This window comes from Antennarius striatus, chromosome 20 (genome assembly GCF_040054535.1).
Source record: "Antennarius striatus isolate MH-2024 chromosome 20, ASM4005453v1, whole genome shotgun sequence".
NCBI lineage: Eukaryota > Metazoa > Chordata > Actinopteri > Lophiiformes > Antennariidae > Antennarius > Antennarius striatus.
Window position 1 is genome coordinate 8,033,383 of NC_090795.1, and position 14,118 is coordinate 8,047,500.

At 39.1% G+C, this 14,118-nt stretch overlaps 3 protein-coding genes across 3 annotated transcripts in view; 2 read left to right on the plus strand and 1 right to left on the minus strand.

Moving 5' to 3' along the window:
• The window catches only part of LOC137587695 (potassium voltage-gated channel subfamily B member 2-like), a 67,585-nt gene extending 62,370 nt beyond the window's left edge, over positions 1-5,215 (plus strand). The window contains exon 2 of the mRNA XM_068304284.1: positions 3,224-5,215. Coding sequence (XP_068160385.1) covers positions 3,224-5,215 — 1,992 coding nt within the window. The remainder of the gene's footprint in view (positions 1-3,223) is intronic.
• Positions 5,216-6,073: 858 nt separating this feature from the next.
• terf1 (telomeric repeat binding factor (NIMA-interacting) 1) lies at positions 6,074-12,575 on the plus strand. The gene is made up of 7 exons (XM_068304209.1): positions 6,074-9,548; positions 9,968-10,063; positions 10,475-10,599; positions 10,760-10,846; positions 10,934-11,083; positions 12,116-12,207; positions 12,287-12,575. The coding sequence occupies exons 1-7, from the start codon at positions 9,365-9,367 to the stop codon at positions 12,345-12,347; spliced, it is 795 nt and encodes a 264-aa protein (XP_068160310.1). The 5' UTR covers positions 6,074-9,364; the 3' UTR covers positions 12,348-12,575.
• Positions 12,576-13,067: 492 nt separating this feature from the next.
• Positions 13,068-14,118, minus strand: part of LOC137587652 (somatomedin-B and thrombospondin type-1 domain-containing protein) — a 3,822-nt gene continuing 2,771 nt past the window's right edge. The window contains exon 5 of the mRNA XM_068304210.1: positions 13,068-14,019. Within this exon, the coding sequence (XP_068160311.1) occupies positions 13,902-14,019 (118 nt within the window). The 3' untranslated portion in view covers positions 13,068-13,901. The remainder of the gene's footprint in view (positions 14,020-14,118) is intronic.

Here is a 14,118-nt window from a genome sequence, read left to right on the forward strand (position 1 = left end):
AAGAGCTCCAAGCACGGAGATCAATAGGGGCTCACTGGGCCTGGCTTGTTGGCCTTAATATGACGAGTACACAATTCAATAGTCTCCTCCAAACTGCCAGATGGGTCACTGGTGTGATGGGGGCTATTTCCCCTCTCAAAATAAAGTTGATAGGGATACAAGCAGAGGAGATGAAGTATGGTCTTCGGTGTGCGCAAAACCGGACTGTCAGTGATGACAGGATGTTTAGAGAGGAGTTAGTGGGCCTATTGACTGCCTCCTGCGGGAACTCAAAGTAGATGGGGAAAGGTTATTCTTGCAGTTTCAGGAGTAGTGGTGGAACTGATGGGTGGCTGAAAATGAAAATTGAAAGCGGCTCAGAGGAGAGGCTTGAGAGAGCTCTTAACTCAGTGGCTCGTGTCTGCTCTCTCTCCTGGATCAACTTCACTTGTCCTGCTCCCAAAAGATCAACTGCTACCTTTGAGGAGCTGCTGAGACAAAGTTGTGATGGTATTTTAAGCTGTCCTCTGAGAGGCTGAACCATCTGGGTTGATTTTGTTAATACATTTATTCATGATGTATTTTATAATGCACTCAGGAGAGAAGACCAAAGCATCTATAGGAAATCCTCAGGCTATCGTGTGAAAACAAAAACCACATGATAGTCTATAGGCTCTCTCAGCACTTTGTAAACCTTAAAGTGGAGCAGTGCTTCTCTAGCAGTCATGCTGAACTAGTCTGTGAAGCAGAATTGGTCAAGAAGGGCAAACAAACCAGAAAAGCTTGAGACAGTAAAATCACATTACTGACTATGCCTAATCATCTGAAGACATTGCCCTGCTGCCTAAGCCAATCAGGTCTAGTGACTAACCTGACCATGACCTGACTAAGGCATCCTGGGACAAGAACTATGAGAACAAGAAAAAGAAAGATACAGTATTGCCATGAAATGATTGTATATATTTAGATGCAGACAGGCAGAGGATGGTGAGGAGAAGGGCTTAGATACGTTTTGATCGACAGGTAGCATTGATTAGTTTACTTATTTCAATCTCATTTGACCTCTGCCATCCTGTTCAATCACTCCAGAAGTCATACAGAAATATCTCTTTCTTTTTCTTGTTCTTCTACCTTTCCTCCACTTGTTCACCTCAAGGCACTGGCTTAGCTGGGCTCAATTACAGTAGGTTAATGCAAGCCACCTCAGCATTGTTCGTCATCATGTTCGTGTGTCATTTCCTGCTGTCCATGAGCGATGGTGATTGGATGTGTGTAGAAAAGTAAGAGCACGTGGATGTGGATCAGTGAACCATTAATCTCTTTTTGTCTCTCTATGAGCATGGATGTGTTTATGTGCATACCCAGAATTCCATTCATTTAAGCTGTTTACAGCAGTTTTATAAGGGCTCACTGGCAACTGCAGAAGATTAACTGTCTCATCTACATCCATTAATGTGAAGCGGAGTAAAGAATAGATCACCTCCAAAGTGACCTTTTGCCTTTATTTTCACGGTTAATATCTTCCTGAGTCTGGGAAATCAGCAGTAGAAGCAGCTATTTCAGTGAGTCTGTAAGACTCCACTATTTCACCTCAGTTGTGACTTAGTGGTTGTCAGCAAAAACATAAGAAAAGACCTTCTGACCAAGACACTTTGCATAAGGGGTGAACCTCAAACGAGATTGCAAAAACGAGTTACAGAAGCAATCTGTTTTTTTCGGTGTCACGCCAGGCCCAGCTTACCTCGTTTATTGGCTAATAGGTTTAACCGAAACAGCACCAACATAAAATTAGTGACAACGCTTCTGCTAAAACCATGCCACTCTCCTGTCCCTGATTTGCTATGTGCTGGTCATTTCTCTCTTCCTTTCTTATCTAGAAGGAATCTAGGAATCAACGTTTGTCTCTTAGGACAGTGTCTTTAGTTTTCTGCTACATTATGTCTTGACAAGCTAGAGGCTAGTTGGCAGACCAGAAAAGTGGATGAACTCCGTCCCTGAATGATATTTTCCAATATGTGATATTTATTATATTAATAAATTCTTGCAGAAGATGCTGTGACTGTCCTTGCAATGTAATTTCTCTGAGATTATTTGTGAAGCTGACAACTTAATGGCATTTTTAATTAGCATTCCAGATGCCTTGTTCCCATGTGTTGTTAGAGTCTATTCAATCTTTGATCATTAGATTTTAATGGCTTTTATACTGCTAAGGTCATAAAGGACTTCAAACAAGCATTTCATAAAGGTTCCATGTACTGGGTTGTGTATTGCTGAGGTTATTCTGTAATGCTGAGGACTTTCACCTGTATGAGTTGAACCACTGAGCTGTGGAAAAAGAACATCAACTAATCCCAGCAGCATTAAACAGGAATATATATATATCTAACTGTGGTACAAGACAGAGACTTAAATAAAATGTGGAAAGTCAGGCTACTATAGACGAAGGGTAAAGGGGCACATGATGACAGAGGCATGCAACACCTCTCACGCTTCCAATCACCATACAATGCTCCTTCCATGCTTGAGTCAGGACAGGTCATTTAACTTGTCTCTTGGCAGGTCAAGGTAAAGAGTCACTGTTGAAATGCAGACTCATGCTGTGTCGACCTCAGAGGATTATGCAGGATGTTCTTACTCACAGACTTAGTGAGTAGACAGCATAGGGAATGATATCTAGGCATTATAGTGGTATTGTAAACTTAGCAAGGGTAAATAGTATAATTCCCAAAGTCCTTCTTTTAGTGATTGAGCTGAAAAGCTCAATCAGTGATTGAGCTTGTAATTTTTTTAAATTACAAGTTAGTTTAATTTCATTCATTTCAGGATCGATGGGAAAAGTTTTAGCCTCTCATTTGATACCTTGTCTTGTCATTTTAGAATATCATTCTGTCTTCACGTGTAAATCAAGCCATATTTAATGTATCAACAACCCGGTTGAATCCCAGGAGTTCTTCTTCCACGTCACTTGGCCTTTAACATACTGATTTTTTTTGTCCCTAGTTCATATAAGAATCCCTTAATTACTGACAAAATCAAAAATGTTGATTGATAGAGATGACATGGTGAATCAACCTAGCGACAAAAGTCAGTTCATTCTCAAAAAAAAAAGTTCTTATGCAATTTCAATATTTGTATCAAGATTTATTATTTTTCCCTTTTTAAATCTATTAATAAAGTCAGTGAAAGTTCAGTAACTGATTCAGTCAGACTGATATTGGATTCTCTTCTGTGCTCTCTCTTTCAGATTCTAGCCATCATCTCAATCCTGTTCATTGTCCTCTCCACCATCGCTCTGTCTCTCAACACCTTGCCAGAGCTTCAAGTCTCCGATGAGTTTGGTCAGGCCAATGACAACCCTCAGCTGGCCCATGTGGAGGCTGTGTGTATTGCCTGGTTCACCATGGAGTACCTCCTTCGTTTTCTCTCTTCTCCTAACAAATGGAAGTTCTTTAAAGGCCCGCTGAATGTCATTGACCTGCTGGCCATTCTGCCGTACTATGTCACCATTTTCCTAACTGAGTCTAACAAGAGTGTGCTACAGTTCCAAAATGTGCGCCGCGTGGTTCAGATATTCAGAATTATGAGAATATTGAGGATTCTGAAGTTGGCCAGACACTCCACAGGTCTCCAGTCTCTAGGGTTTACTTTAAGAAGGAGCTATAATGAACTGGGGCTACTCATTTTATTTCTTGCCATGGGCATCATGATATTTTCCAGCTTGGTTTTCTTTGCTGAAAAAGATGAAGATGCCACCAAATTCACCAGTATCCCTGCCTCATTCTGGTGGGCAACCATTACAATGACTACTGTTGGATATGGGGACATTTACCCACAGACGTTATTGGGGAAAATTGTGGGTGGGCTGTGCTGCATAGCAGGAGTGCTGGTCATTGCCCTACCTATCCCCATCATTGTCAACAACTTCTCTGAATTCTACAAGGAGCAAAAGAGACAAGAGAAGGCCATCAAGAGGAGGGAGGCACTGGAGAGAGCAAAAAGAAATGGCAGCATTGTGTCAATGAATCTAAAAGATGCCTTTGCTCGTAGCATGGAACTAATGGATGTAGTGGTTGAAAAAGGAGAGGACAAAACCTCCCTGGACAACCACTTGTCACCTGGCCGCTGGGGAAGTTCAACCAGGCATGCCAGCTCTGAGACTAACCTGAAATCACCAGACAAAAGAAACCCAGAGTCTCTATTACAAAGCTCCCCTCATCGTATAACCATCACAACCACTGGAAGTCCGCAGCAGACAAACAGGACGCCACAGCATCTAAATGTACAGAGGCTAGAGGAGATGTACAACCACATGACAAAGTCACAGTCCTTCACGAACCTCAACACAACAAGCTCCATGATCACTCTGAGCACAACCATGTCTGGTCCCATCTCACCAAGGAAATCTCAGAGCCCTGATTTTATATTACGAGAGGAAGTCGAACTGGAGATGAAGGAGGTCCAACCACACTCTTCAGATAACTTTGCAAGCTGCTCAGCAGACTTTGTTCATCAAGGATCTGATGTTGGTGCAAAAAAGGATGGACCTTGTGGAATCAGACACCCTAAGGCACCACCATATTTAGACCTCAGGAAACTGAAGGCCAATGATGATCACAGCTCTCCTGGCATTATAGATAGAGATGGTGTCTATGAAACCGTCAACCCGGGTGATGGAACACAGCTCCACGTAGAGAAAGGAGAGAGCTTAATCAGCGCTGTAGAGAACATCCAGAGCTCTCCAAGAGGGAATAACCCTCTTAAAATTAAGGGGCTGTCTGTGAACTTCACCAAAACCTCAGCTGAAAGCCCACTAACACCACCCAGCACTACCTCTCCTGGAGACATAAGCTCCAGCATCCTGGAAGATGAGTCACCTGAGGGAGAAACTTCACCGCTAATCCCTAGTTCGGAGGAGCTGCTTCCAATCACAAAGGAGGAAAACTGCCCGTTGTCCCCAAAGAGGCTGGTGGTGGACACGCCACCTGGCGATAAAGATGAATCCACTGAAAATATCGCAGAGAAGCATCTAATGGAGATGGCAGCTGCAGCAGTTGCACCTTTGTCACCCAAGACAGCAGCACAAAATTGTACCCAAGGTGTAGTTGGGGCAAGCGAGGAAGTCAAGGGTGATAGCAACCAAAGCGGACACAAAGCAGACAACCACATATTTACATCTGATATCCATCTGATACCTGGGGATGGCAGCCTGTCTCCAACTTGTGAAACCAGCATGTGACTAGGGGACAAGCTCTGAGGGACAATAAACTCACTGCAACCTCAGCCTAATGAGTGGGAGAGCAGTTAGAAAAGACAAAGGGTACTGCTGTAGTGACATATTTTTGCATGGCATGACAGGTCCTTTTTACTTGTATTCTTGTGTATTGCTGAAAGTAAAACTGCAATGCTTCATGCAGATGTAAGAATGACTAACAAGAAGTGAGCTCGAACAGGAGTCTCAAAAGGCAAACACAAAGGGAATTCATCGACTTATGTAGACATTTTAGTCCTCCCAATGTACATAATGACAGTCTCCTTTTTCTAGCAAAAGAAGGAAATGCACAGGACTTAATTGTAAAAAGCATGCAGTAAAAAAGAAAAATATTTTATGGTGCTTAGTTTGCTGAAAGCGCTCCACTGTAAATACTAGGACATGTAAGGCAATGACAATGCACAAGATGGCAAAGGAGAACTGTCACTAAAGGTACAAATATTTGTAATGTGAAAAGGGTGGATGGGGGTGTTGAATTGACAGCCCTCAGACTGGGTGTTGCATCGTAGCGACCTATAAAAAAACATATCATTATCTTCTGTGGAAATGCAAAGTGTTCCCATGATGACCCTGTAATGTTTTTTCGTGTGAAAAATGACGTACGAAGCTGTAACGTTGACATTATTGCTTTCGGTTTTCATAACACCTGTTGAACTTTCAGTTGAGCATCCAATATTCAGTCTTTCACATAATGACAGTGGGCAAGAGGGATAAAAACAGCTAAATTCCTCTAAATACATTTGTAGTTGCCAAATACTGTATATGTGTAACCAGTAAAGACAGGCATATGCACTATTGAAAATATTTATTAAGAGACAAGTGAGAAGAAGATAAGTTTATTACAGGTTCAGCATTTTGATTCTGCCCAAATCACTAAAGTTAATCTTATGTAATCTCCAACTTCAAATATCTATGTCTAAAAGTAGTTTTAAGAATAAGATAAGAAATACTTAGGCCTAGATCAGTTGTAGTAAAAATCTGCAGTAGTTAAGTGAGATTCCATAAAATGGAATTAAGACTATTTATTAATTCAGTGCAGTAGATCTGGTCATCAATACTCATACAGTATATGCTTTTCACTGTAATTATATTTTGGAAATTCACCAAAAAAATGACAAGATTCCTTGTGATATTAATGGACCAAATCAAGCACACTGACAAGCTTTCATCTATCTCAGCTGCATAGTAACATATACAGAAATATTATGTATTATGATGGTACTTTTATTTTTCCTACTGGTTTGATAACCTGCATTGTGTTCATCATCCTATCCTCAGCTCCCTGATGTTGTTGTTGATATTTGTTCCATACTACTGCAAGTTTATCTGATCCTGCTGATAAGTTTGAGCGTCTTCTTTTTTATTGTATATCCGTAGTGTCTTGTAATATATTGTGTGTTATTGTGAACAAAAATGTTTTCAGTCAAACTTAAACCCAAAGGAGTTGTTTTTTTCTTGTCTTCATTCTCGCATCTGTTTTACACTGACTGAAAAATATCCATTGTATGTTGCCTTTTGATTCCAATTTTATTGCTGGAATATGTGTTTATTGTTCAGCATGACGCTTGGCTGAGTGTACTAGTAGTGTGTTTGTGATAGCCACACAAACCGGAATGGTACCCAGAGGAAGTGCGTGGGTGAATTCTTTGTTGTTTCTATTATTTCTTTTTTTAATTTTTCTTATTATTATCATGTTTTCTGTTCTCACAGAGAGGTGTGGAATGTGCAATACAGCTTACTGCAATCTATGCAGGCCAAGAATCGTGGCACTTTATTTTCTGTCTATGGGATTTGTAAGTGTGAAGGCAGAAATAACTTGTATTTTTCAAATGTTGTATCTTTAATGTGAGGCATAACAGTATTACAGCTACCAGAATCTCACAAACAATGCAAATGAGAATTTGACTTTTACTTTTTCATATTGTATGACTGGCATTAAAGTCAGGTATCAATTGTACTTAAATTTTATTATCTGTGGGAAAAAGGGATCCAAATTAACCACTTTTGGCCTTTTGTATCATTGTTAGGTTTACACAGAAATCTAACAAATGTGTGTTGAGGATATTCAGATAATCTAATTTCAATGGCCACACACATAGGATTTTATGTTTTTTGTGAATTAATGTTGAGAATGATTCTATTTTTTCTAAACCAAAACAGAGCATGACTACAGTTTCCTGCCATATGGCGGTTGAAATGGTGCGTGCCTTTTCATAACTGCTGTTAATGAGAAGGTAGCAAGTCATTTTGCTTTGTCCATAGCACTGTACAGAAAATTCTAATTTTATAGGAGAAATCAGGTCTTTATGTAATAGATACCAGAAATGTTATTGAGTTCTCAGGTTTTCTATAACACTCTGATGTTCCGATTGGATAGATCCTGTATTTTTTTTCTTTAACAGCTAATGTCACTTCTGTACTTTTTGAAAGGTGATGTTGTCAAATCCACATTGATGTCTTGGCTCCTGGATTAAGGAGTGGCAATATTTCTCCCTCCTCTTTGGCAATCTGTGTACCATATTCAATGTCCACACCCATCATTTTTCAGTAAAGCAGGAAGGAGCACAATCAAAGAGACCCGTTTGACTTTTAAGAGCTGAAAAATAGACCGAATGGGGAGTCATATGTCAAACTGACCGTCAGAAGGCAGGAAAAGATCTCTCCTGTCATGAAACATTATTTCCCATACATTTGAGTGCTCCAATCCTGACGTTTTAAAAGACTGCCCCATTAAATGCCCCATGGCATGCCCTCGGGAATGGGAATAAATGATACAGGAAGCCCAGGAGTCAAGAAGAGAATTCCAAAATTGTTACTCCACATCTCTGATAATTTTTTTTTCCATATTTCCTTATGTCTTCAAACCAAAACCAACATAATTTAACTCAATCAGATTTGTCTAAAATGATTGATCCCTCATTGAAGATACAGATTATTTGCTCCTCTCCAAAGTAAAATGTTTGAGGATTTCTTTTTTTTGTGTGTGTTCATGAAGGAAAGTTAGACAATAACTTTCTCACTAAATCTATTTTGTTCTATACCCGAACATTTTCCCTTTAACCCTAGTTTGTCGTTACCATGTCTTTGTGTTAGTTTTGAGTAATCCTTCATTTTGACAGGTAGGGTAGAGAAACAAGAGGTTTGAATTGATCAGGTATATCCCCTTGCAATGATGTTTCTGTGGATACTGAAATTAATTATGTGAGGTGACAGCAAATGGACTGTGCTCTGTCTTGCTGTCGCGCAATGACATTATCATTTGTGATGCTGTACAGAGTGGAAAGGTTGTCTTGTTATTTTCTCTGAGAGAATGGGTATTGTCTGTGTCACTCATGCATGCTTATCAATCCTTGCTCCCTAAAATGCATAAAGCATTGTTTCTTGTTAGTTCCCTGTGTAATTTGCCTCTTTTATAGTTTTATTTTTGTTTTGTTTTTTTCTGTTCAGCTTTGGAGAACATTACCATTACACAAATTCTGAGCTACCGACTGTTTCTACACAAAACTACATCTTTGTATGCATGTAGTAGTTCGAACAATTATGTGACCACACAACACATTGTTATCGTACATATATGTCAACATTTCTGTAGAGCATTGTTCCCCATTACGTCAATTAGGATATGCAGAATAACAAATAAATGTGTATAGAACTTGCGTGTTTGTGTGTCTGGCGTTCTCTGCTCTATAAATGATCTGTTATTTGAAAGTGATGTCTGTATTTTCCAGATTTCTTCAAACTTTGTAACATTACATAATGTGAAACAAGTATTGTCATTTTTAAATATCGTTAATACACATCACATTTATATTGACTTTGCAGCAAGCAGATATGCAAACTCATTTTCATATGTAAAGTGGCAGTTCACTGCGTTCTGATATCACACATTAATAAATTATTTATAACTGGAGTGATTGGAGAGAAACTATCATCATAATAATCATAAGTTGAGTTTTTTAATACGGTATCTTTGTCGCTATTTTAGGAGGAAATACATGTAGTTATTCCTCTGAACTACTAGATGGCGCTGCAGACTATCAGGCGACTCGAAACACGACTTCCTAAAGCGCGCGGAACCCAAACACATTCGGCCAAGAGTACTCCGCGGATATAAGTATGAAGGGTCAAAGTAACAGTAAAGTTACCACAAATGTAAATAATTCTAAAGAAAACGTTGATTTTACTAGGGCTAGTAGTGTAGTTATCAAGTGGACGTTTGATTTCATGTTTTTAAGTCTGTGTCGGTGTTTTAAGGAAGACAAATTTGACGAATTCAATGAGACGCTATCGACTTTCGAGGGTAAGAGTTGCTTGGCTAATGTTAGCTGATTGGGCTAACGTTAACTATTTCCAGTGCAGCGGCTGATGTGACGTTCACCTAGTTACGTGTCAGATCTTTGTAAGATTTTCCAACTTCCTCACCTAAGTTACTCTGCTGAAACTATCTTAAATGTCGACACAGCAGTGATGTTTTTCAAGTGCAAAGAAAGTGTATGTGATGTACTGTATCCTACAACATGCTAACAATCAAGATTATTGCTTCCCACTGCCACGGAAAGTCGCGTAGCAGCGAATCCTCCAGTGGATTTATGAGCTTCCTCTGCTTCTGAAGCGTTTTGCTATTAATAACTAATACTACCTTCGTGAATAACTTAACTTATATCTTAGCGCTCATTCCTGCATTAACACTTTGAATCGTTGTACTTTTGCTTCCTTTAGGCATTTCTCTGAATCCATCACTGAAAGGAAAGCCTTACAATGAGAAAACCATGATATGTGCCTTCCTTTCTAGAGTCATGCATGGAAAGCAGTTGGGTAAGTAAAACGTATTGCAGTCTAAACTGAACTTGTTCTTCTGTATTGTTTTTCAGCTGCATGCACGATACTGTGTCTCTGCGGGGAAATCAGACCCTGCTACATCACTCACATTGTACATACTGTATGTTCCCATATAACAATAATGTTCTGCAACAGCTTGGTAATATAGATGGTATTTTCGATTAAAACTTTGATATTTACATTAAACGTCTTCAAGACATTCAAAGGTCTTGTGCCATTTTGAAAGTAACTCGGCGCTGTTCCATATTATAGCAGAGGGTATATGATGATTGTGTTAAACAACTTAAGTGTCAGGAAATTAACTTCAAGGTACATTTATGGGTTTTTAAAATTTGCCTTTGTTCCTTTAATCACATTTTCTAATTTTACACATGGAATTTTCCCCAGATATCCAGTTTGAGGATGATGGTATAATTCCCCTAGTATCTGCAGCCAAAATATGGTCAAAACTAGAGTGCACTGTGGAAGACAAAAGTTTGTTCAAAGACATTGTCAACCTTTTAATCGTCCAGGTAATTATACAGATTATGTTGCTAATGTACAACAATGGAGACTCTTTGGAATAACTTGCTTTGTGTCCTACTGTGATTATATCAGCCATTCTGGAGAATGTCGCGGTCTGTTTGTTTATAAGTTTCTCTTCACTTTGGATATGCATCTGCCCCGTTCTAGTCAGTAGGAGTGTGCTTGGAGAAAGGCCAAACATCTTCTGCCTCCACTGCCCTCAAGTGGTTCAAGAACAACTATGAATTCTCCCAGGTTTTTATGTCCATAATCTAAAATTAATACTGTACTGTGTGATGGACTGGAACGGCTTGGTTCTTAACAGTTTATGTGTTCCAGCAGAATTTGGGAGTCAAGCTATCGAAAATTGTGGCAGACATGGAAACTTACCACCCATTCCTTATGAGTGTTAGCTTCAGCCGCTTGCGAGAGACAGTGCAAACCTATTTGGATTCGTACTTGGAAAAGAACCCCTCTGACTACCTTCTCAAGGTACAAGAAAAGACCTAATTTTCTTCCAAAGTTAACCTTGTTAATAAAATGTGTGGATCAGTTTGACAGTAGACCCAGTCTTCCTCTAAGTGGAGGTCAAGAAGTGTCTGTCTACAAGGAGGATATGATATTAAATTTTTTTATTGAAGTATTATTAGTCCCACTGGGGGCAATTCTTTCTCTACATTTGATCCATGTCTGATGGGCAGTAGGCTGCCATTAAAGCATGCGGACAGCCTCAGTAATTGGTGTTCAGTATTTTTCACAAGGATGCTTCAACATCCGAACTTGCTGGGGCTCTGGATCGAACCGCCGACCTTCTATTAAGTGGACCACTGTACCTCCCTAGCCCAATTAATTTGATTGAATGTGTGAACACATTCCTCTTGAATAATATGTGGGCACTAAAAATGATGGGGGCAAGAACTGACAAATGCTATTCACAGATAAAATAAAAGTTTTGAGTGGTGGTGTGTTTGAGCCTTTAAATATGTACCATAAATGACTTTGCACTTATATTCTCTGTTAATAGTTTGCTGTTTTTGTGGAGAGTTTAAGTAAACATGATTTAAATGAAAGATAAATAAGACATCTCCCTAACTAACTGAAATGGCAATGAAAAAGAAAACTATTTTTGTTACCCAATAAATCTTCTTGATTTTGTGTTTAAGTTTGTCTTTGTCCTTCTGAGTTATGTCGCTCTGACCAGCTGAAGGTGCTGATGTGACTTTATCACTCATAGTTAATTGGCAATTTGTCATCAAAATTAGTTGGAAGGACAAACTCCTGCACTCAGTTGAGTTCTCCTCGGGGGCTGACTGGCTCGTTTTCTTGTGAAAGTGGAGAGTATTTTACATAAAGACAGCTGACGAAGAGAGAATTTTAAGGGATGTTCTAATGAAGGGTCTCATTAGTTTTGACTTGAAATTAATGCAGTGTTTAAATCTGACATTTAAATGTGGAAAAGCAAGAAATGGTAATATTTAATCATACAATTTGTGTTGGATTGCTTTTTTTGTATTTGTCTACTAGGAAGCCACAAAGGTGCTGCAGTCTCCTCAGGGCATGGAGACGAGCGACAGCTCTCTGCCAGACGCAGCCAACACACCAACACGGGATACAGAGTAGGAAGTTACATCTTTGAAAGTTGCATGTGATTATTTTCTGTTTTGTATTGATACATTTTGCATTTACATCCTACAGGGAAAATAGGAACACATTTTTGAGGTTAGTAAAGAGCAACATTCAACAGGATATTTTTTAGGCTGTTTGTCTCAAACACTAGATATAAAACATGTCAGGTAACAAATCAATCTGTCATTCTTCTGGGGTTTTATAGAACAAAACGGAAACTGATGTCAACCAAAATTATAGATGCATGGAAACCTGATTCATGCATGAAGCCCTCTGTCTCTCTCCAAAGAATCTCAGTGAAGGGTAAGTTGTTTTTTTCTTCTAACTTTCGATATTTGAGTTCAAAAGCAAATGTACATTGCAGTTACGTGGTGTCACATTAATTTTTACCCCATGTTATATTTCATACAACTTGGGAGTGTGAACAAAAGCTAAAGAGACTGTTAATCCTCCCTTCAGAGAGATTGAAGAGTAATTCATCAAACTCCTGGAACAATACAGAATGTAAAAGAAGAAAAGCGCCTGAAGTAAGTTGAACCACACAAGTCTTACAATCTTAATTGTTCCTATAGCAAGTGAGTTTCAAAGCATTATTCAAATGCTTTCTTTCATTCAGGTGGGATTTTTTTTTAAATACAAAAGTGAGATTTATTTATCTATTTATGTGTTTGTTTCCTTAGAAATGGACAGCAGACCTGGATGGATACCTTAAGAAAGGTGTTCGCAATCATGGTGTGGGGAAGTGGTCCCGTATATTAATGGATTATGACTTTAAAGGGCGCACTGCCGTCATGCTCAAAGATCGATGGAGAGTTCTAGTGAAGACTCATCTAGTCAACTGACAAGGAGGGTGCTCTTTAATTCCTATAGTTTGAATTTTCTGTAGATAAAGCATTTACTTTGCTGGTCCGGTAGATAAACTCTCCAATCCCTGTCTTAATTTTTTTTGATTGTGCTGTTGGTTACTAAGGTTCTAGTTGCACAAGTAAATGCACCACTAGATGGCATTCAATATGACGTAACAGCCCATCAGTTTGATCTTGTATGATGGGATGTTTGAACATATTGCACATGTAAGTGAAGCTCTGTAACTTATAAATAAAAATGGAACCTGCTTCATTTTTTTAAACCGTGTGATTGATTGTTCTTTTGTTACGTTTGTGACGTTTACTGCTTCTCTGATTGCACCAGGAAAGTGTTGCCACCAGAGGGTGCACAACACGAACCAATGAATGTGGCCTATTGGTTCTCTATAACCCATATCATGGTGCCCTTGTTTTATGTATAAAACGGAAACTTACTACTAGTGCAATGTAAAATATCTCGGCAATTTTAAAAACTTCAAGTCAAATGTATTTCTTTGGAAAGTGACTTGCAATAAAGTTGTGCAAAATCAATTCTGGTGGTTGCCTATTGTGTAATAGATGTGACACATTTTTATAAATTATAATAATCGTGCTGTATATTGCAGTTACACAAAAGTGTGTATAGTGATTTCAACATGCTTTTATAACAAAGTAGTGTATTTAATAGGTGTGTACTTGCATTGCCAAAGTCAGTCTGAGTGCTGAAAACACTGAAGATTGCGTCTGATCTAACAGTATTTCAGTTTCACTGGCAAAGAGAGCTTGATTATTGTTATTGATGATAGATCAGAATGTCCCTCTGTGGTGCTCAGTTTGGATCAGATGAAGATGAAGCTGTGTTGCGGTGGACAATTGCACTTCTGCATTTTCTGGATCTTCTTCCATGTCCCGCTGCACTGATGGTTCCCCACTGCCTGCCAGTGGAGCACAGCTTCTCTGCAACACAATCCCACATCTTTATTGTTTTCACACTGTCATGTGTACCTTCACTGATTGCCTTGCTCAAGGGACCATTAACTAGCTGTTGAGACTTAA